The sequence below is a fragment of the Rattus rattus genome, chromosome 8 (assembly GCF_011064425.1).
Source record: "Rattus rattus isolate New Zealand chromosome 8, Rrattus_CSIRO_v1, whole genome shotgun sequence".
NCBI lineage: Eukaryota > Metazoa > Chordata > Mammalia > Rodentia > Muridae > Rattus > Rattus rattus.
Window position 1 is genome coordinate 14,616,943 of NC_046161.1, and position 22,534 is coordinate 14,639,476.

The following is a 22,534-nucleotide window of genomic DNA, read 5'->3' on the forward strand; positions in this document are numbered from 1 at the left end:
CAATAACAACAAAAACAGAAGCCACATACACATGGAAGCTGAACAATGCTCTACTCAATGATAACTTCGTCAAAGAAGAAATTAAGAAAAAAATTAAAGACTGTTTAGAATTTCATGAAAATGGAGTCACAACAAACCCCAACTTATGGAATACAATGAAAGCAGTGCTAAGAGGAAAACTCATAGCTCTGAGTGCCTCCATAAAGAAACTGGAAAGAACATACACTAGCACCTTGACAGCACACCTGAAAGCTCTAGAACACAAAGAAGCAAATACACCCAGGAGGAATAGACAGCAGGAAATAAAACTCAAGACTGAAATCAACCAAATAGAAAGAAATAAACTGTACAAATAGTCAACAAAACCAGGAGCAGGTTCTTTGAGAAAATCAACAAGATGATAAACCCTTAGGCAGAATAATCAGAGAGCACAGAGACAGTATCCAAATTGAGAAACTCAGAAATGAAAAGTAAGACATAACAACAGAAACTGAAGAAATTTGAAAGTTCATCAGATCCTACTACAAAAGCCTATATACTTCACAAAACTAGAAAACCTGAAATTTCTAGACAGATAGAAAACAGGTACAAAAGTTAAATCAGAATCAGATGAATCATATGAAAAGTTCTATAACCCCTAAAGAAAAGAAGCAGTTATTAAAAGTCTCTCAACCAAAAAAAAGTCAAGGACCAGATAGGTTTAATGCAGAATTCTATCAGACTTTCAAGGCAGACCTAATATCAATACTCCTTAAACTATGCCCCAAAATATAAACAAACCAAACTCTACCCAATTCATTCTATGAAACCACAATTATGCCTATGCCTGATCCACACAAAGACCCAACAAAGAAAGAGAACCTCAGACAATTTTCCCTCAAGAATGTTAATGCAAAAATACTCAGTAAATTTCTCACAAAGTGACTCCAAGAACACATCTCAATTATCATTTACCATGATCAAGTAGGTTTCATAACAGGCATGCAAGGATGGTTCAATATACAGAAATTCCTTAATGTAATCTACCATGTAAACAAACTCAAAGGGAAAGAAAAACTTCACGATCATCTCATTAGATGATGAGGAAGCATTTGACAAAATTTAGCACCCCTGCATGATAAAAGTCTTGGAGAGATCAAGAATTCAAGGCCCATACCTAAACAAAGTAAAAGCAATATACAGCAAACCAATAGCCAACATCAAATTAGATGGAGAGAAACTTGAAGCAATCCCACTAACATCAGGGCCTAGACAAGACTGCCCACTCTCTCCCTACCTATTCAATATAGAATTCCAAGTACTAGCCAGAGCATTTAGAAAACAAAAGGAGGTCAAAGGAATACACATTGGAAATGAAGAAGTTAAAATATCACTATTTGCAGATGATATGATTGTATACTTAAGTGACCCCAAAAATCTAACCAGAGAACTTCTAAAGCTGATAAAAAACTTCAGCAAAGTGGCTGGTTGTAAAATTAACTCAAACACATTAATAGTCTTCCTCTACTGAAAGGATAAAGAGTCTGAGAAAGAAATGAAGGAAAGGACATACTTCACAGTAGTCAGAAATAACATAAAGTACCTTGGTGTGACTCTAACCAAGAAAGTGAAAGATTTATATAAAAAAACTTCAAGTCTCTGAAGAAAGAAATTGAAGAAGATGTCAGAGGATGGAAAGATCTCTCATGCTCATGTATTGGCAGATTAATATAGTAAAGACGGCCCTCTTATTGAAAGCAATCTACAGATTTACTGCAATCCCCATCAAAATTCCAGCTCAGTTCTTCATAGAGTTAGAAAGAGTAATTTAAAATTTATTTGGAATAACCAAAAATCCAGGAGAGCAAAAACTATTCTCAGCAATAAAAGAAATTTTGGGGGAAATCACCATCCCTGACCTCAAGCTTTATTGCAGAGCAATAGTGATAAAAAAAAAAACAAAACAAACTGTATGGTATTGGTACAGAGACAGGCAGGTAGATCAATGGAATAGAACTGAAAACCTAGAAATGAACCTGCATACCTATGGTCACTTGATCTTTGACAAAGGAGGTAAAAACCATCCAGTGGAAAAATGATAGTATTTTCAACAAATAGTGTTGTTTCGACTGGCAGTCAAGATGTAGAAGAATGCAAATTTATCCATTTTTATGCCTTTTACGAAGTTCAAGCCCAAGTAGATCAAGGACCTCTACATAAAACCAGCTAGATTGAATCTAATGGAAGAGAAAGTGGGGACAGGCCACTACCCCATGTTCACAGGTAAAAATTTCCTTAACACAACACCTGTGGCTTATGCTCTATGGTCAAGAATTGACAAATGGGACCTCGTAAAATTGCAAAGTTTGTTTAAGGCAAAGGACATTGTCAATAGGACAAAATGGCAACCAACACATTTGGAAAAGGTCTTTACTAATACTACACCTGATAGAGGGCTAATACCCAATATATACAAAGAACTTGAGAAGTTAGACTCCAAAAAATCAAATAGTCAGTACCCCTATTAAAAATGGGGTACAGAGCTAAACAAAACATTCTCAATGGAGTATATCAAGTGGCTGTGAAGCACCTAAAGAATTGTTCAACATCCTTAGTCATCAGGGAAATGCAAATTAAAACAACCCTGAGATTCCACCTCACAACAGTCAGAATGACTAAGATATAAAACTCATGTGACATCAGATACTGGTGAGGATGTGGAGAGAGAGCAGGACTTCCTCCATTGTTGGTGTGATTGGAAGTTGGTACAAAGACTCTGGAAATCAGTCTGGAGCTTCCTCAGAAAATTGGACAGAGTACTACCTGAGGAACCAGTTATACCTCTCCTGGGTATATACACAAAAGATGCTCCAACATATAAAAAGGATACATGCTCCACTATGTTCATAGCAGCCTTATTTATAATAGCCAGAAGCTGGAAAGAACCCAGATACCCTTCAACAGAGGAATGGATACGGAAAATGTCATACATTTACACAGTGGAGTACTACTTAGCTATTTAAAACAATGACTCCATTAAATTCATATGGACGGTAAATAGATAGAACTAGAAAATATCATCCTGAGTGAAGTAACCCAAACACACACACACACAAAAAACACACATAGACATGATATACACTTACTTATAAGTGGATATTAGTCTAAACACTATGATTACCCAAGATACTATCCACAGACCATATGAAGTTCGATTAAAACAACGACCAAAATGCAGATGATCAGTCCTTCTTAGAAAGAGGAACAAAAATATCCACAGGAGGAAATACAGAGACAACGTTTGGAGCAGAAACTGTAGGAAAGACCATCCAGAGACTGTATCATCTGGTGATTCTTCCCATACACAGCCACCAAACCCAAACAATATTGCTGATGCCAAGAAGTGAAAGGTGACAGGAGCCTGATATGGCTGTCTCCTGAGAGGGTCTGCCAGAGAATGACAACTACAAAGGGTGCTGGTATCCAACCATTGAACTGAAAACTGTGTCTCCTATGGAGGAGTTAGAGAAAAGATTGAAGGAGCTGAAAGGGCTTGAAACCCCGTAAGAACACCAATACCAACCAACCAGAGCTCTCACGGATTAAACCACCGTCCAAAATGTACACATGGACATATCCATGGCTCCAGCTGCATATGTAGCAGAGGATGGCCTTCTTGGGCACCAATGGGAGGAGAAACCCTTGGTCCTGACAAGGCTGAATGCCTCAGTATAAGGAAATGTCAGGGCAGGAAGGCAGGTAGGGGTGGGTGGTTAGATTGGGGAACACTCTCATTGAAGCAGGAGGAAGGGTGATTGGATAGAAGGTTTACGAATGGGAAATAAGGAAAGGGTACAACATTTGAAATAAAAAATATCCAATAAAAAACTAATAATAAAAACAAGAGGTTCAATGTTCCAGTGTAGGGAACTATCAGGGGGGAGAGGTATAAAGGGTGGGTGGATGGGCAGGGAAACAAAGAAGAGGAATATCAAAGAGATAAAGAACAACATAGCAAATGGGGAGAAGTATAAAAATATGAGTGGGCCGATTAATTCCAGATTGATGAAGAGCTAGAAGAATGACTGTAAAAGGAATAATAGCAGAAATAAAGAAATAAAGTAGAATAAATATGATAATGGATGAATGGTTGGATGGATAAATGACTAAAAATGTGGTTCTGGAGGAAGAATAGCTAGCAAATGAAAGGAGAGAAAACAAAAAGACAGATGAGTAGGATGCTGAACGAGTGGTACATTTTTATCAAAATTCTTAGTAGCCAACAGAATTTGCTACTTAACAATGAAGCCTCTACTATATTTATAGTAGCATTTGTTTTATGTGGCATAAGTGCGGTCTGCATTAATTCAGCTTTCTTATGCAACCCCATAGGAAATTTGAAAATTCTTTTGATCCAGAGGATAAAAACATTTCAAAAATACAACACTAGTGCTTCAGTTCCAAAGTAAGTCAATAGCTCTGCTTCTTCCTTCCACTGAGACTTTTGTCCCTCTTGGAGTACTGGCTATGTTTAGGATATGCATCCTTTAAAAATGAGGAGAAAAACATGGAGCAAGACCTAGGTCAGGCTAAATTGATACATACTTATGGTTGGTTCTTTTGTACCAGTTTCATTGTAACCTAGAAAAACAAAAACAACAACAAACATAAGGAAATTGTGATGCATAACTCTTAGCACCATGCATTAATCCATATGGAAACAATGTAGATGTTTAAGCCTACACTAACTCCTATTATGTGCCCCAATAAGTGAGTCCATATGCCCTATATCTACAAATCATTCTCACCATATTTATATGCATACACATATGCAGTCATCATTTCAACTCTCTATATATTCATTTCACACATGGGAAGTTATTATGTGTAACAGTGCATTTCCATTTGAAGAGTAAAAAGCTGAACTAAGCACTCCATGCTTCACCACAGTTTCGACTGGAACAAAGTGCACACATAACTTATTATTCCTAAAGAGACTTCATCTCACGATTGGATCTTGCAGCTCATATCCTTTCCCTGTCATTATTAAATTAATTTAAAAATTCTTGGGCATTAACTCCTCCCATTGATCAGATTTCCTACAGATTAACATAAAGATGAACTTTCATGAATTAATGTTGTATAGCAGAATTGATGGTTTTATAGAATTCTTGATTTGATCTTAGAAAGAAAGTCTTAAGAGATGGTTTTAGTATTTTAATAGAAAGATGTAATAAAGTTAGAATTAAGAACAGGATGTGCCACTTCTCATAATAGTAAGTAAAGGCTGAATAAGAAAAAATACAACAAGCTTTCAAAATTATACTAAAATGGGATATAGGCTTGGGATAAATTTGTGTTCAAGGAAAAACATTCAGATCCAAGAGTAAAGCTGCAGGTATACAGCATAAAGGATTAAATACTACATTAAATTTAATATTAACATCCTTTTGTAACTCCCATTTTTCATACCATTTTATCTGTAGGTAATTTTCTAAGAAGTTTTGTCTATAAAAAGTGTAGAGAATAGAAATAAAGATGGTATAGTATGGTTTGATGGCTTGGGTGGCTCTACCCCATCCATTCATCCAAAAGTATATATGTGTATATCTTTTTGTTTATATTTACATATGTAGGTATAATTGTATATATGTAAGCATGCATGTTGATTGAGAAAAATGGCCAAGCCTGGCCAGAGTGTCGATGTATGAATATATACATATCTGTGCAAATTTTCCCGTGTAAAGAATCTTAATTCTTTTCATTTCCTTCCTCTCTGCTTCACAAAGGGTCAACCATGCAGGTCAGTGAAGAACTTCTAGCTTCCTGGATAGAAAAAGGAGCACTAACAATAAATCCTTTACCTAATCTCCTTCTGCTAACCAAAACCATTCACTTTGGCCCCTATATAACTAAGAAGCAAAGAGAGTAAATATTAATAGTATGCAACCTTTACATGCACAAAAGCAAGTTTTGCCCCCTCTCCCACCACCACCACCACTCTGCCCATTTGGCTACCTTCCAGAAAGGACCCAGCCCTGGGCAGACTCCTGGCACATAATATTTGGGTGTAAGGCATTTTCTTAATTAGTAATAGATGAAGGAGTGCCCTGCCCATTATGGGTTGTGCCATACCTGCTCTTGGTTCTATAAGAAAGAGGCTGAGCAAGGAAAAGAAACCAAACCAAAAAGAAGCACCCCTCCATGGACATTGAATCAGCTCCTGTTTCTAAGATCCTTGCATTTTTGACTTTTTGTTCTGACTTCCTTCAGTGAAGAACAGTGCTGTGGTAATGTAAGCTGAATAAGTCTTTCCTTCCCCAACTTGCTTTTTGGTATTGTTGTTTCATAATAGCAATAGAAACCATAAATCACTGAGCGAACAATAGAGTAGTGAATTTAAAAATATGTAAGTTATTGGAGAGGAAAAATCCTACATGAATCCTTGCAATAGCCAAGTTAAAGGACTTGAAACATTAGAACTCAAATCCAGATAAACTCATGTTAGATTGGGCAGGTCCTTTTACCAACACATGCGTTAGTTTCTCTGTTAAAATGAGAGTAAACATCATGTTAAACAGTGGTGAATACTGATTGTGACCTGACAACACAATGAATCACCAAGGACACAAGGCTATAAGAATTCTTTTATGGAGTTTTGGAGATTGGTTTAAATGTAGAGTATAGCTCCACCCTAATTCCTGGTACCTCTATCCTGTGGATGTTGTTCTTGAACTCTACAAGAAATAGAAAGCAAGACAATGACCAATGTTTATATCCATCTTCTTCCTGACTTGGGGCACAATGTAACCAGCTAAACCTACTTCCCTGCCATGCTATTCGTGGGTGCTTCTAAAATTTTTGAATGAGGACTTTAAAAACATGGATGTTTCTGGTCTAGAAAAAGATCACTGACTTGGAAAGAGTAGAAAAAAATTAAGAATGACTGAATACATCCCATAGAAAAATGCAGACTGTGCTCACCATTCACATAGAGACTATCTTTATCCAATGTGTAGTTTCCCAGTTGAGTGAATCCATGGGTCAGATGGCTCAGCTCTGAATACAGCTCCTGTATGTTCAGTGAAGGATGTGCAGAATCATTTTGGTAGGAGCAAATAATGTTCACACGAGTTGAGTTTTGGTTCTTCCTAGGCCTAAACATAATAATGTAGAGACTCTAGGAATATCCTAATGTGGAAGAGAGTCCCAAGAAAAAAGGAAACAACCAAAAAGTTAACAGAGGTATATTGCTTCAAACAAAATGACAGGAAAGCAGCCTCACCTTAGGGAGGCCAGTTTGCAGCTGGAGTTGAAGGAGATATTCTGGAACAAGGGTCTAAGCTACGGAGGAAGGAGAAAGAGAAACGAGTTGAATGAAGGATGTACATAAAGTTAGTCCCACAAGGAGTTTCCAGAATGAGAGTCTTACCATGTGCTGCAGAGTACTCTCAGTAGAGTTGAACAAGGCTGAGCTATAGTCCATGTCTGCCGAATATGGAAGATTAGAGATGGTGAAGTTTATTGTGAAGATCTCCAGATGGTGTTCTCTAGCTATAGGAAGAAAGAAGGAAAGTTTTCTATAACAGAGTTTGTCACATATTACACTAGATTCTAATACTCACCAAGTTATGTCCCTAGTATACCACCACCTGTCACTGTATACATCTAGGTCAGAACTGAATATCTTCTTCCCATGTCACACCAATTCCCTTTTCTGAATGCTCCTCACATGTGCTATCTCCTTCACTACAACAGAGTAGGTCATATCTTCTAATTTCCAGACTTTTAACCTGCACTCATTTTATATCCTGTCTATGTGGATATTTGTATGATAAATGCCAGGAAAGTATTTCTGAAGTGAAAAGTCCCCTAGGATATCACTAGTGCTCTTAAAATCTATGGCTTCCTTTGGAGTTTCAGTGTCAAGTTAAGCTTTCTTGACTTGACATTCAAGTCTCCTTTATAGTGAAGTTTTTTATAATTCAGCTTTAGTACCTTATCAATTCTGTGTCCTCTTGATCTGGGGTGGACATGGAGAGTCATTACTGGGTGCTAGGCTTCATGCTTCAAGGAAACTAAATTTCTCCAGTTTCTTATTTACCCTTGATGGCCAAGGTGTCCAAACTGTTGGACTCTTCCTTCATGGTATCAAATTGGGACAATTTATCTATTATTTTTATTTATCTTAGGAGATTTGGTTCAGGCTGAACTTCTATAGAAGGCCTCTACACTCACTTCTATTGATTGGGTCAGGTCTCTCTTACTTCACAAGAAACTCTCAATGAATTTTCAAGGTCTGTTCATCTCAGAAGGCTGAGAGCTGCCTGAGGTCAGGTATCTGATTGAAATACTGACCTAATCTTCGTGACTTTAATAATAATCCTGGCACTCAATATTTGCATCCTAGGCTGTCAGGATTCATGTAAGTCAAATAATGGACAATGTGTAAGCAGAACTTTACATCAAGTATAGGGAGATACTTCCAGAAATACCTGTGGTGGATTCTGGCTGCACAGATGTCAGTGTAAAAGGCAGGATGGTGGTGCTTGGCTCAGGAGCTGTGAAAAAGGCAGTCATCAGTGATAAACAGAGCCACTATACAGTCAAGGGATGCTCTTATAATAGTGACTAAAACTAGACCAACAATTTACAAGTAGACTATAAATAAGAGTGATTATATGATTGGAGGAATAATAAATCTATGAATGAAATGTATTCAAGGCAGTGGAAATTGTGAGCAGTCATCACTTTGAAACCCAAAAAGGAAGTGATAAATTGATGATAAATGGCTCCAAACATATTTCAACAAGAATAAAACATTAGAAATGGGAGCTATGGGATGCAGCAAAAATATATGAATGGATATGATAACTGGATGAGGGAATAGGTATATGAATAGGCAGTTGTATGGGTGGTGAGTACATAGATGATTTAGTATATTAAATTAAGAATGAAGTGGGTGGATGGATGCATGGTGAGAAATGTGGGTAGGTGGATGTAGAGGTGGATACATAGATATGTGGGTAGAGAGGGGAAAGAAAGGACAGTCAGGTTAGAGAACTGAAAATAAATAAGTAGGTCAGTATACGTATACATATGTATATAAAAGAATGATAAATGGACGTTTAGATGGTTTAACCTATTTATAGATTGGTAAGAAAGTAGGAGAGTATATGGATATGTGTTTATGTTATTAAATATATATACATGTAAGTAAATGAATGGATGGAGTAAATGATGAATGAACAAAGAAAGAGCAATATTTTGAATGCATGCAGGTTTGATCACAGAGAGAAGGAAAGTATGAGCAAAGGCAGAAAATAGAGGAAGAATGAAAATGAAAATTAAATAACAAATTTAAAATAAAATTAGTACATTGATTGGTTGCAAATTAGGTGTCATAAGATGAATTATGAAATTAAAGAATGGTTGCAGAAAAAAGTAGGTGATTGGCTTATGGAATAAAGCAATGTAACATGTTAGCAAAACAATCTAAGTAGCAATGAAAGGTCATAACTTGACAATGAATTCCCTGCTAAGACTATAATAGTTTGAGTTATAGTGGACAAACTAAACTAAAGAATTAAAAACAGAGACTGAAGGAACACCCATTAAAGTGTAGTCCTTACATCCCCAACAAGATGGATGAAGCAAAGAAGTGCAGAGACCGACAGGAGCCGGATTTCCTGAACAACCAGAATAGACAGAACATTACCCCCGTTGAGGAAAAACTAGAAAGAGCTTGAAACCCCAATGTACAACAATGCCAAAGCAACCAGAGCTTCCAGGGACCAATCAAATGCAGAGTAGTGAATATCCTAGTAAAGAGCACCAGTGGAAGGGGAAGCCCTGGGTCCTGCTAGAACCCCCAGTGAACTAGACTGTTGGGGAGGGTATATCAAGAGGGGGGGATGTTGCCGGAGATAACACTTTATATAAAAATACTCAAGTTAATAAAAAAGAAAAAAAAAAAAAAAAAAAGTTTGCTCTTTAACTATAGTCCTTATACATTGGAGGCTCTCTTTGTAATAAATGTTTCAAAATGAAGTAGTGAATCCTAGGGGTATATCATGACAGATATTAATAAGACAACTTTACTTGAGACTCTAGAAATGTTTCAGACAGAGTCAGAATTTGTAGGAAAGAGAATTAGGGAGTTTGCCATGAGACTGTCTATTCCAGTAATGCCAGAAGCTACATCCATATACATTACCGCATAGATATGAACTATAGTGGGACAACAGAAATAGACATGCCACAGAAGATGAGGAAAAGCCCATGAGGCCTCAATTCTACACCAAGAATAATAGACAAAAGGAATGATGAGAGTGAGAGAAATTCCCAGGGATGAGCATACCTGTAGTTTATTTGATATAAAACAATTCTGCAAGCATAGATACAAGTAACATTATGAAGATTGAGCAAATTATATTTAGGAATATATATATATATATATGCATACACACGCAAATAAACATATATTAAAGCAACACCAATTAATGAAAAAGGAAGCCATGAATGTGAAGGAGAGCAAGGGAGTTTTATAGTGAGAGGAAAGGGAAGGGGAAATGTAATTAAATTATAATCTCAAAAATAAAAGAAGTAAATCACTATCTGATATGATCCTTTTATACATAACATTAAATTATTCAACTTTCTTCCTCCAAACTGAAGCAGTATGAAGAACTCAGAAGTCCAAGGCTGATTTTACTGTTACTAAGACCTTGACTGCATATAGGAGATTGGATTGTGTTTAGGGAAGATTCTTTGTAAATGAGGAGGAAACCTTGGACCAAGGTCAAATTAGCATGATTTGATACTTACTCGTAGTAAGAATGTCTGGACCAAGAACGTGATAACCTAAAAATACAAAAGTGAAGCATAAGTGCCTACCAACTCTCTAGCATGTTCCTGGAAAGAACCTCTCATTAAATTCATATTCATTCCTAAATCTTCAAAAATATAGTCTCATCTATGCCATTATCCACACACACACTCACACACACATACACCCACCCACCCACACACACACACACACACACACACACAAAACTGTTGTTTGTTATTTGTCTTCTCCACTTAAATTTGAAGAATAATTGTACTGAATAAAATATGTTGTGATTCACTATAGGATACATTTGGGTGAAGTGAAAATGAAATTAATTTATCTGTGGTGCCAGGAATAATGTGTGTCTCTTAGTTGATTTTTGGTAAATGCTCACTGGACAACAAAACTAGACACATAAATTGTGCATTTTAAATAGGGAAACCATACATAGGTTTCTTCAGTGGCCAAAAGAAAAGGATGAGATATAAACTCAGGACTGAGATCAGCTATAAACTTCCCTTCTTCTAAGTTTATGCCGGCCTCTTTCATACCTGGTACTTTAAGTTCTTCATTTGTTGAAAAGCAGTAATGAAGATCTAAGATATTGTGCACACTTCATGAGGTATAGTGGTTACTATGAATGGTCAATTTGACAATTTTGTATTACCAAGGAGACAGACTATATGAGGGTGATGATGAAGGAGTTCATAGATTAGATTAACCCATGAGGGATAATATCCCCTAAGTTTGGGCAGCATTGTCCTATGTCCCAGATTTCCAGATGAATGAACATTTAATGAGCTGAAGATCAGCATTTAGATGACTCTCCTCCTTGATATTTTCCACAGAATGATAGACTACCTTACCTTGCTATGTTTTTTTGTGTGGGCTAATTCAGTCATTTGAACCAAAATAAAAAATGTGGAAAAAGCTGGCTTACACGAAGATTACCAAGAACATGTGGGAGTATAAAGAAATTAGAGGATGCCTAAGGGCACAAAATAGCAAACCATAGACCACACTCACCATTCACATAGAGGCTATGTTCCTCCAGTGTATAGTTTCCCAGCTGGGTGAATCCATGGCTCAGATGGCTAAGTTCTGAGTACAGACCCTGGGTGTCCATTCCAGCATGTGCAGGGTCATGCTGGTAGGTGCAGGTGGTAACCACACCTGTGGATGTTCCATTCTTCTCAGGCCTTAAAGAGAAAGGTATAGAGATTTAGCAGATGTCCTAATGTAGATGGAAACCTCAAGGAAGGAAAAATGATAAGAGACCAAAAGAAAGGAAATTTATTCTTGGTCAATTGTGTGAAAGTGGAATCACCTGAGGGAGGTCAGTCTGCAACTTGAGTTGAAGGAGTCATTTTGGAACAAGGGTCCAAGCTATGGATGAAAGAGGAGCAAATAGAGTCAACAATTGAGTGGAGAATGAAGATGAACTCAATCCCAGCAGGAAGATAGGTTCAAGATGAATGTCTCACCAGGTGTTGTAAGACATTCTCAGTGGAGTTGAACATGGCTGAGCCACTGATCATGTCTGTTGAATATGGAACGTTGGAGATGGTGAAGTTGATTGTGAAGGTTTCCAGGTTGTGCCACATAGCTGGAAGATGACAAAAGGGTACATACCTACAACTAAGTGTTTACTTGGGACAAGACTAGAATAATGTTCTGACCAGATCATGCCCTCTATGATATAATCTGTCATTACTATTCAACACTTACATGGGTACTGAAACTTCATGTTTGTGTGCCAGATACTTTACCCACTAATCTGTTTTTTATGACCTTCTGCCTTCATTGTCTACACTTTCTCTGATGAATCTAATTCTTAATGCTAATCAAGGTCCAATTGATTATCTGCTTGCACACACTGTTTCTGACAGTAGTCATTGCTGAGTTAATTTACCTTCCACCCTCATTTTCTTACTCATCCGGTGAGAACCAGTACAGGGGACATTTTTGCCATAAATCCCTCCTATAACTTAGGCCAGCTGAATCTCCCTCTGAAATCCCCTCATTGTATTCTAAACATCTGTCTCCCTCACAAACATGCTGGTTGCATGATAGCAGGCATCTAATTCAATTGCTACATTGACCTTTGTGCTTATAGTGATAAACCTGACACTTGGCTTTTCACATCTTAAGCTTCCTAGCTCTTATGTGACAACTGTTGGAAGAGTGAGACAAAGGGTTCTTAACAGGTATAAGTAAAAGGATTTCTCAGATACCTGTGTTGGACTCTGGTTGCCGAGATGATGTTGAGGAGGGTAAAATGGTGGTGGCTGGCTCTGGAGCTGTAGAAAAGGCATAGCATCAGGCATGGGCAGAGCTCTCTGACAGGGCAAGCCTTATAGCATTGGTACAATTCAGGAAATAACAATCATATGATTGGAAGATTATGAAAATGTTATGAATTAAATGAATAAGATAGTGAGAGTGGTGAAAGGAGAGTGACTATCAAAAAGAAGAGGTGGATGTAAATGCAGACTAGAAAGGGTGTGACTGTAAAGAAAAATGAATAAATGATAGGTCAAAGCAGAACTCAAGAAAAATAAAAACAGTCTGAAGAGATGAAGCAAAACAGAAGAAAGAAGTGCAAGTAAATGAAAGAGCATGTTCATAGGCAGATAACTGGACACAGTAGGATGTAAACATGTGATGGGAATATAGAAGAGTGGATGTACAGATAGGGAAATGAACAGTTAGGTTGTTTACAGGGTGTCTGGAGAAGCATATAGACATGTAATGAAAGGAATACAGGGGAAACAAGTGTCAAACAATCTTTTGACAAAAGATGTGTAGTTATGTGGAAGAATGGTGTGTGTGTGTGTGTGTGTGTGTGTGTTTATTTTTAGTATACAGATGAGTGTGAAGATGTTTGTACAGATGGGCAAATGGACAAAAGAAATAAAGGTCAAATAATAAAGAATAGGAGAAATGAATGGATAATTGGATGACTAGATATAAAAAACAGAAGAAATGAATAGATTATAAGATGATAAACAATAAAATGTGTGTAGATGGATAAATGGGTGGATGTGTGGATAGAAATGTGGTATCAGAAAAGAAAAATGGTTAGAGAAAATGAGAATAGATAGTTGAAAAGATAGGTGAACAGGTTACTGATTTTAAAAAGTATTTTTTTTTTAAATCCCAAAAGACTTAAGTAGTGAACATAATTTAGAACTTGAGAGTGAAGCCCCTACTGGTGCCACAGTAGCATTTGTTAATAGAAGAGATAAACTACACAGTCACATTTGACCTCTGTATTTTAACTCTTGTTTAAGTTTCTTTTTTTAACCTAAAGTGTGTGAAAAATTCAGAAATCTGATGTTAGGTATGACGGTCTAAAAAGGAGCCCAAAGATTCAGCATTATTTATCCCCTAAGACATTAGTCTCTCTTGGAAGACTGGTTTATTCTGAAGGATGCTTTTTTCTTTGTGCACACAGGGACATACATAGACCAAAATGCTTAGTGATACCGACACATACTTGTAGGAGGTACATCTGGACCAAGTTCATTGTAACCTAGAAAATAAAAGTCATATGTAAGTGGAAGTGGCAAAGAGCTACCGTATGCCATGGTCCATGTGGGAACCCTAGTTTGATACATTCCTTGTGTTCACTTACTGAGCATCTATTCATGTGCCCAAACTGAGTTATGCGACACATGAACCATTTCTTGATATTTCAATTAGACCTCATTCTTAAAAGAAACTAGTCAGTGGCATGAGTCCAACAAGAGGTTTATGCTTATACACCCACCACATATATGCAGTTATCCACACCATTGTGCTCCCTTTGTTTACCCTCTAATTACCATTTATCATTTACTGAACACTTACTATGTGTAGTATCCTATTTCCAAATGACACATATATTAATGAAAAAATCAATATGCACTATAGTTTACTTTGGAAAAAAGTTCAAATGTCCCTGGTGCCTTGGTAAGATCTTTATAGATTTTTGTATATGTTGACTGGACAATAGACTAATACATTTAAATAGTGCAATTGAGAAGATATATCCAAAACAACTTTTTTTTTCAGGGAAAAAAATTGAAGGTGTGGATGTCAACCAGAATATCAAAATGGGTCATATTATTTTCATTCTCTTTCCGTCAGATTTTCTGTTTTAAAATGAAAGTAATGGGGGTCTCCTTTCTTCTATAATTGGGCACAATTGTTAATATTGATTGTTAGTTTGACTGGTCTTAGAATCACCTAAGAGACAAATATCTGGGTAGGTCTAAGGGAGAATTTCTAGGTTGGGTTGTGGGTTAGGGAAAGAGCTGCCTTAATTGGACAACAAATTGATACATTTAAATAGTGGGATTTAGAAGATGGATCCTAAACAAGTGAGCAGTTCCATATCAGAGTCTGTGACTAAACACATAGGAGAGAGCTGTAAGAGGACTTGCATCTATCTGTCTCTGCACTCTGACTATTATTACTATATGACCACATTCTAATTTTACCCCTGCCATGATGAGATAGGTTTCCTTGAACTGGAAACTAAAATTAATATTTCTCCTCTTAAGTTGATTTTGTCAGGTATTTGCTCACAGCAATGAAAATTTTAACTACTACATGAGGTAAAAGTGATACTTAAGTATGACCTCACATAGTTTTTAAGCACTATTTCCATGTTGGGGAGGACAGGTGAGTGCATAGTATCAGAGTGGAGGGGAGCATAGGAGAAATGAAGAAAGAGAATAAAGGGAAAAGGATGGAAGGATAGGAAAAGTGGAGAGGAAAAGAAGAAGAGAGGAAGAGAATGGGAGGGAAGGGAATGGAAGGGAAAGAAAGGAAAGAGAAGGGAAGAGAAAGGAAGTAGGGAACTATTTTGATCAATTTTTAGAATGTGATAGAATGCATACCTCTTAGACTCTATCCTTTCTTGGTTTTAAGCTGATATGTAGTATCTAAAACTTAAGCCATTAGATACACTTATGCCGCTTTACTTCCTTGCATAAAGGAACAATCCAGGAGAGAATTCAATCCAAAGTAAGTATGGGAAGAATAAGGCTTTGACACAAATGTTCCCTCTTGATTTCTCCAGAAAAGACTGTTTTGTGAAGCATTTGTCTAGAGCATCATCTTGAGCAGTGATAACTGCACTGGTGTCTTAGATTCAAATTTTTCAAGATATAGAATCAAGTTGTCAAGGAGCAGTCTATGATATAGTTAGGGTTTGGGGATGGGAACCTGGATTCGAATTCCAACAATTTCCCTAAAGAACTGGAATGCCAAAAGGTGGGGAAAGAAAAGGCTCACCATTGATGAAAAGGCTGTCTTTATCCAAGGAGTAAGGACCCAGCTTGGTGATTCCATGTGTCTGCCAGCTTAGGTCATAGAAAATTGACTTGGCAGGCAGTCTCCGACTGTTGAAAACTCGGTGATAAGTGCAAAGGACATCTACCTGGGTCTGGGCACCATTCTTTACTGACCTGAGTTAGGGAGGAAGAGGGATATGTTGAGGAGATTCAGACCACATGATGCCTCTACATCTGTGGTCACTGTACACAACTCATAGTCCACAGTCTGATTTTGTTGATGCCCTTTCCTGCTTTTCCCTCTCATGTACTTTCTCACGTTTGAATTACCATGCATTTGTTTAAAAGCTTCCCTCTTGGCATCCTTCCTTAGGTTACTTCCTAAGTTATCCCAACTTTGGTTTCACCTCCTTTTCTGCTTCCTCTTCTTTTCTACCTCTTCACCTCTCTATTTTGTCCTGATCTTCTTCTTTTTCTTCCATTCCTCCTCTTCTTCCATTTCTGTTTTCTTCTCTTGTTCCCATTTCCTCCTTTCTCCTTGTTTGCCCTCCCTTCCCTTAGGCTTCACCCTCTTCTTCCCCCCATTTTCTTCTGCTCCTCAATCTTGACCTCACCATCACTGTCTTCTTCATTCTTTTCATTTTTTATTATATATTTTTATTTGCATTTCAAATGTTATCCCCTTTCCTGGTTTCTTGTCCAGGAAATTCCTATTCTATCCCCCGCCCCTGCTTCTATGAGGGTGTTCCCCCACCCAACCACCCACTCCTTCCTGCCTCCATGCCGTGACATTCCCCTACACTGGGGCATTGTGCCTTGGCAGCACCAAGAGCTTCTCTTCCCATTGGTGCCCAGCAAGGCCATCCTCTGCTACATAAGCAGCTGGAGCCATTAGTCTGTCCATTTGTACTCTTTAGACGGTGGTTTAGTTCCTGGGAGCTCTGGTTGGTTGGTATTGTTGTTTATATGGAGCTGCAAATCCCTTCAGCTCCTTCAATCTTTTCTCTAACTCCTCCATTAAGGACCTCATTCTCTGTTGAAGGGTTGGTCATGATCTCACAGAGCGTCTCAGGAGACAGCTATATATGGCTGCTGTCAACTTGCAGTTCTTGGCATCAGCACTATTGTCTAGATTTGGCGGCTATTTATGAGCTGCATCTCCATGTGGGGCATTCTCTAGATGGCACTTCCTCTAGTCTCTGCTCCAAATTTTGTCACTGTATTTCTTCCTGTGAATAGTTTTGTTCCCCTTTCTAAAAAGGACTAAAGAATGTATACTTTAATAATCCTTCTTGTTGAGCTTCATGTAGTCTGTGAATAATATCTTGGGTAATCTGAACTTTTGGGCTAATATCCACTTATCATTGAGTGTATATTATGGGTCGTTTTTTAGTGTTTGTGATACCTCACTCAGATTGATATTTTCTAGTTCCATCCAATTGCCATCCATATGAATTTCATGAAGTCATTGTTTTTAATACCTGAGTAGTACTCCATTGTGTAAATGTACCACATTTTCTGTTTCCACTCCTCTGTTGAAAGACATCTCGGTACTTTCCAGCTTTTAGCTATTATAAATAAGGCTGCTATGAATATAGTGGAGCATGTATATTTGTTATATGTTGGAGCATATTTTAGGTATATGCCCAAAAGTGGTATAGCTGGGTCCAGAGGTAGCACTATGTCCAATATTCTAAGAAGCACCCGAATGATTTCCAGAGTGGTTGTACAAGCTTGCAATCCTACAAACAATGGAGCTTTCCTCTTTCTCCACATCCTCAGCAGCATCTGTTGTTACCTGAGTTTTTTTTGTTTTTTTTTTTTTTTTTTTTAGCCATTTTGACTGTTGTGAGGTGGAATCTCAGGGTTGTTTTGATTTGCATTTCCCTAAGGACTAAAGATGGTAAACATTTCTTTAGGTGCTTCTCAGCCATTTGATATTCCCCAGTTAAGAATTCTTTGTTTAGTTCTGTGCTTCATTTTTTAATACAATTATTTGATTCTCTGAAGTTTAACTTCTCAAATTCTTTGGATATATTGCATATAAGCCCTCTATCAGATGTAGGATTGGTAATGATCTTTTCCCAATCTCTTGGTTCCTTGCCATTTTTTTCCTAATGACAGTGTCCTTTGCCTTACTGAAGCTTTGCAATTTTATGAGGTCCCGTTTGACAATTCTTGATCTTAGAGCATAAGACATTGGTGGTCTGTTCAGAAATTTTCCCCTGTGTTGATATGTTTGTAGCTCTTCCCTACTTTTCTTTTATTAGTTTCAATGTATCTGGTTTTATGTAGAGGTCCTTGATTCACATGAACTTGAGCTTTGTAAGGGGCAATAAGAATGGATCAATTTGCATTTTTTTACATGGTGACCTCCAGTTGAATCAGTATCATTTGTTGAAACTGTTTCCCCCCACCCCCTGCATTGGATGGTTTTAGCCCCTTTGTTAAAGATCAAGTGACCGTAGGTGTGTGAGTTCTGTGTCTTCAATTCTATTCCTGTCTCTGTACCAATACCATACACTGTTTCATCACTATTGCTCTTCTTGAGGTCAGGGACAGTGATTCTCCCAGAAGTTCTTTTATTGTTGAGGATAGTTTTTGCTATCCTGGGTTTTTTGTTTTCCCAAATGAATTGCAAATTGCCCTTTCTAACTCTGTGAAGAACTGAGTTGGAATTTAGATGGGAATGGCACTGAAACTGTAGATTGCTTTTGGCATGAATGCCATTTTTATAATATTGATCCTGCCAAATCATGAGTATGGGAGATATTTCCATCTTCTGAGATCATCTTCAGTTTCTTTCTTCAGAGACTTGAAGTTCTTTTCATACAGATCTTTCATTTGCTTGGTTAGAGTCACACCAAGGTATTTTAATATTATTTGGGACTATTGTGAAGGGTGTCATTTCCCTAATTTCTTTCTCAGCCTCCTTATCCTTTGGGTAAATGAAGGCTACTGATTTGTTTTAGTTAATTTTATATACAGTCACTTTGCTGAGTTGTTCATAAGGCTTTGAAATTCTTTGGTGGAACTTTTGGGGTCACTTAAGTATACTATCACATCCCCTGCAAATAGTGATATTTTAACTTCTTCCTTTCCAGTTTGAATACTTTTAACCTTCTATTGTTGTCTGATTGATCTGGCTAGGAATTCAAGTACTATATTAAATAGGTAGTGAGAGAGTATGTGCAACCTTGTCTAGTCCCTGATTTTAGTGGGATTGCTTCAAGTTTCTCTCCATTTAGTTTGATGTTGGCTACGGGTTTGCTGTTTATTGCTTTTACTATGCTTAGGTATTAGCCTTGCATTTCTGACCTTTCCAAGACATACATCCCTTATAATGGGAATATATTATTTTTCACTCTTCTCATCTTCCTCTTTCCCTTCTTCCTTCCCCTCTTTCCCATCTATTATTTTCCCCTCTTTTTATTCTCATTCCTCTTTCAATGTTTTAGGATAAAACCAGCAGGCTTTTCTGAATGTCAGACACTGATGCATCTTTCTCCCATTATAGCATTAGGCACCCTTTAGGAAATTATGTCTTATCTGTCCAAGTTTCTTCCAGAATGCAGCATGCATAAGGTCAGCAATAGAGGCATTTTTTTCCTGCCACAGTGAAACTCCAGAACATGGAATATTTGCCTTCCTCCATGAAAAATTCAGTCATAGTCATCAGATGAGGAGCACATGGCATTTATATACAAGGGAAACATTATCTGGCCCTAGAAAAGAATATAATTCTGACATATAACAACACAGATGAACTTAGAGTTGAGGACACTATTTTAAGCATAAGGAGCCAGCCTCGAAATGATGAATGTTTTATTATTTAATTTATAAATAGCTCATAAAAAGCACAGATCTGAAAAGCATAATGGTAGGTTGAAGGATCTGGAATTAGGGATGGAGAGTAATGTTTAATGGAAATGGATTCAGTTTAGGAAGGTAAAGTTTCAGAAATGGATCATAGCTGTGATTATACAACAATGTGGAGATATTAACACCAGTTCACTGTCTACCTAGAAAGCATTTCAACGATTCACCATGTGTGGACGTTTATTCTCCAAAACTTTGTTTGAACCATGGGTTAAAAGCTTGGTCTTAGGCTGCTGTAAAAGGAGGCATTGTGGAACTTTAGGAGATGGAGATCACAACAGATCTTTGGGACATTGGTGGTGAGTCCTCAAAGGTTAGCATTGGCCTCTAACACTCATCCTGCTTCGTTTCCTGATGCTGACATCTTTTTCTTCCTACATACCTGTATGGCAGTGTGCTTTATTGCTAGAAGCCCAAAGCTGTAGATTTGTCCCATTTTGGATTAAACCTTCCATAACCATGTACAACAACAATTAAAATAACAACAACTGTTCCAGCCAAACAAAGAAAATAAAACAAGAAAAAAAATCAATTTTTTCATATGTTAATTGTTTCAAACATTTCATTAAAGAAATCTGAAGCTAATATAGATGATAAATTGTGTGTGTGTGTGTGTGTGTGTGTGTGTGTGTGTGTGTGTGTGTTTATAATTAAAAAGGAATCAAGGGAAAGGTAAATGAGTTGAAGGGTAGTAATCCTTGTTTTTCAAATAGGAGTACCTGAATTCTTTTCATTTTTCTTTATACTTATTTTTTTTTTTGGAGCTGGGGACCAAACCCAGGGCCTTATGCTTGCTAGGCAAGCACTCTATTACTGAGCTAAATTCCCAACCCTGTTTTTTTAATCTTAAAATACATCCTGACCACAGCATCCTCTTACTCCACTCCTCCTGATCCCCACAACTTCCCCTCTCCCTAAGATTCACTGTACCTCAATAATCCCCTCCCAAAAAGAGCCTTTCAAGGATATCAACCAAATATTGTTTAACAAGATGCAATAAGACTAGGCACAAACTCTTATATCAAGGCTGGAGAAGGCAACCTAGTAGGAGTAAAAGGAGAACCAGAGTTCTAATTCTTAAGCACCAATATAAAAAATATTCCAGTGTGACTACATGTTCTTGCAATCTCAGCACTGGGACAGGAGGCATCCAGGAATTCACTAGTCAGTCAGCTGAACTATTTTTAAGTTTTTGCGTTATTTTGTTTTTAGACAGGGTCTTGCCAAATAACTAAGTTTATCCTGGAACTTATTATACAGACAGGGTAGGCTCCACACTCAGAGAGATCTGCTTTGGACTGATGGATTTTTATTTTACATCCAACAATTTAATGTTGTTATAATACTGGCATCAAGACTAGATTCTTGTACATTCTTGGTAAGTGGTCTAAGCCAAACCATCTCAGGTCAATAACTGGTAGATTCTAGGCAGATATTTTGCTTCTAAGTCATAGTTCGAGACTATTACTGGAGGATTATAGGTAAGTACCCTATTGCTATAAAACATTAAATTGCAATAAAATGATTAAAAGACAAAACAATAGATAAACATGAATTATAACCATCCTAATCATCACAACTCCAAGACTTTTCAAGTTGAATAATGGGTAGGAGAGGTAAGCTGAAAGTGGAGAACGTGTCTTACTTTAGAGTGTCCACTCTACAGCCTGTGTATAGGGGGCCAAGGCTGCTCCTCTGAAACAAAGAACTGAGCTGTAAAGAAAGGAGCCAGAGTTAGAGGCAGGCATCTCCAATAGGAAGGGGATGGAAGGGACTGAGGGGAGGCAGGTAGCTCACCAGGTGTTGCATGAGTGTATCTGTGATATTGAATTTGGGGGATCCAATCTGGCTCATATCAGCTGAGTAGCGTAGGTTGTTGATGGTGAAATTCACTGTGAACAACTCTTCACTGAGTTCCCCAGCTGTTCAAATAGAAAGAAAGAGAGAAAGTTAAAGCTGACATGATAGTATGTAGTTGCGGATAGGGGGGAATTAATGTTCTTTACAGTGGGTAAGACAATAGGTCTGTGGGTGACTTGTTAATGAAGCAACTATAGCAGCTAGTTAGAGGTTCCCATGATGTAGAAAATCCTGAAAGACTATTTCTGTCCTCCCACTCTCCCTATAGGTATTTTTGTTTTTGTGAGTGAGCAGGTCATATGACCTGCTCAAGCAGAAGTAGTGATACCTAGTGTCTTTCTGTACCCCTCTCTGTCTCCTGTCCTCCACCATCTTTTTCCTTCTATTTCTCTCATCCTTTTCTACTTTTCTTCCTTCTCTCATTCTCTTCTGTGCCATCTACCTGTTTTTCTCTTCCTCTCCCCCTGCTCTTCTTTTTTAAAAAATACTTTAATTTTGTTTTTCTTGGCTATCTTATGTATTTACATTTCAAATGTTATACCCTTTCCCCCATCCTATACCCCTCTGCCTTTCTCCCTGCTTCTATGAAGATGTTCCAACTCCCACACACCCACTACCCCCTCAACGCCCTAGCATTTCCCTACATTGGGGAAACAGGCCTTCACAGGACCAAGGGCTTTCCTCCTGTTGATGCTGGACGATG

The 22,534-nt window shown here is 37.6% G+C and overlaps 1 protein-coding gene across 1 annotated transcript in view; it reads right to left on the reverse strand.

Moving 5' to 3' along the window:
- The window catches only part of Muc16 (mucin 16, cell surface associated), a 169,043-nt gene that overhangs the window by 43,389 nt on the left and 103,120 nt on the right, over window positions 1–22,534 (reverse strand). The window contains 14 exon segments of the mRNA XM_032910221.1: window positions 4,585–4,620; window positions 6,964–7,136; window positions 7,265–7,323; window positions 7,412–7,533; window positions 8,475–8,540; window positions 10,807–10,842; window positions 11,837–12,009; window positions 12,138–12,196; window positions 12,295–12,416; window positions 13,045–13,110; window positions 14,310–14,345; window positions 16,094–16,266; window positions 21,617–21,684; window positions 21,769–21,893. Coding sequence (XP_032766112.1) covers window positions 4,585–4,620; window positions 6,964–7,136; window positions 7,265–7,323; window positions 7,412–7,533; window positions 8,475–8,540; window positions 10,807–10,842; window positions 11,837–12,009; window positions 12,138–12,196; window positions 12,295–12,416; window positions 13,045–13,110; window positions 14,310–14,345; window positions 16,094–16,266; window positions 21,617–21,684; window positions 21,769–21,893 — 1,314 coding nt within the window.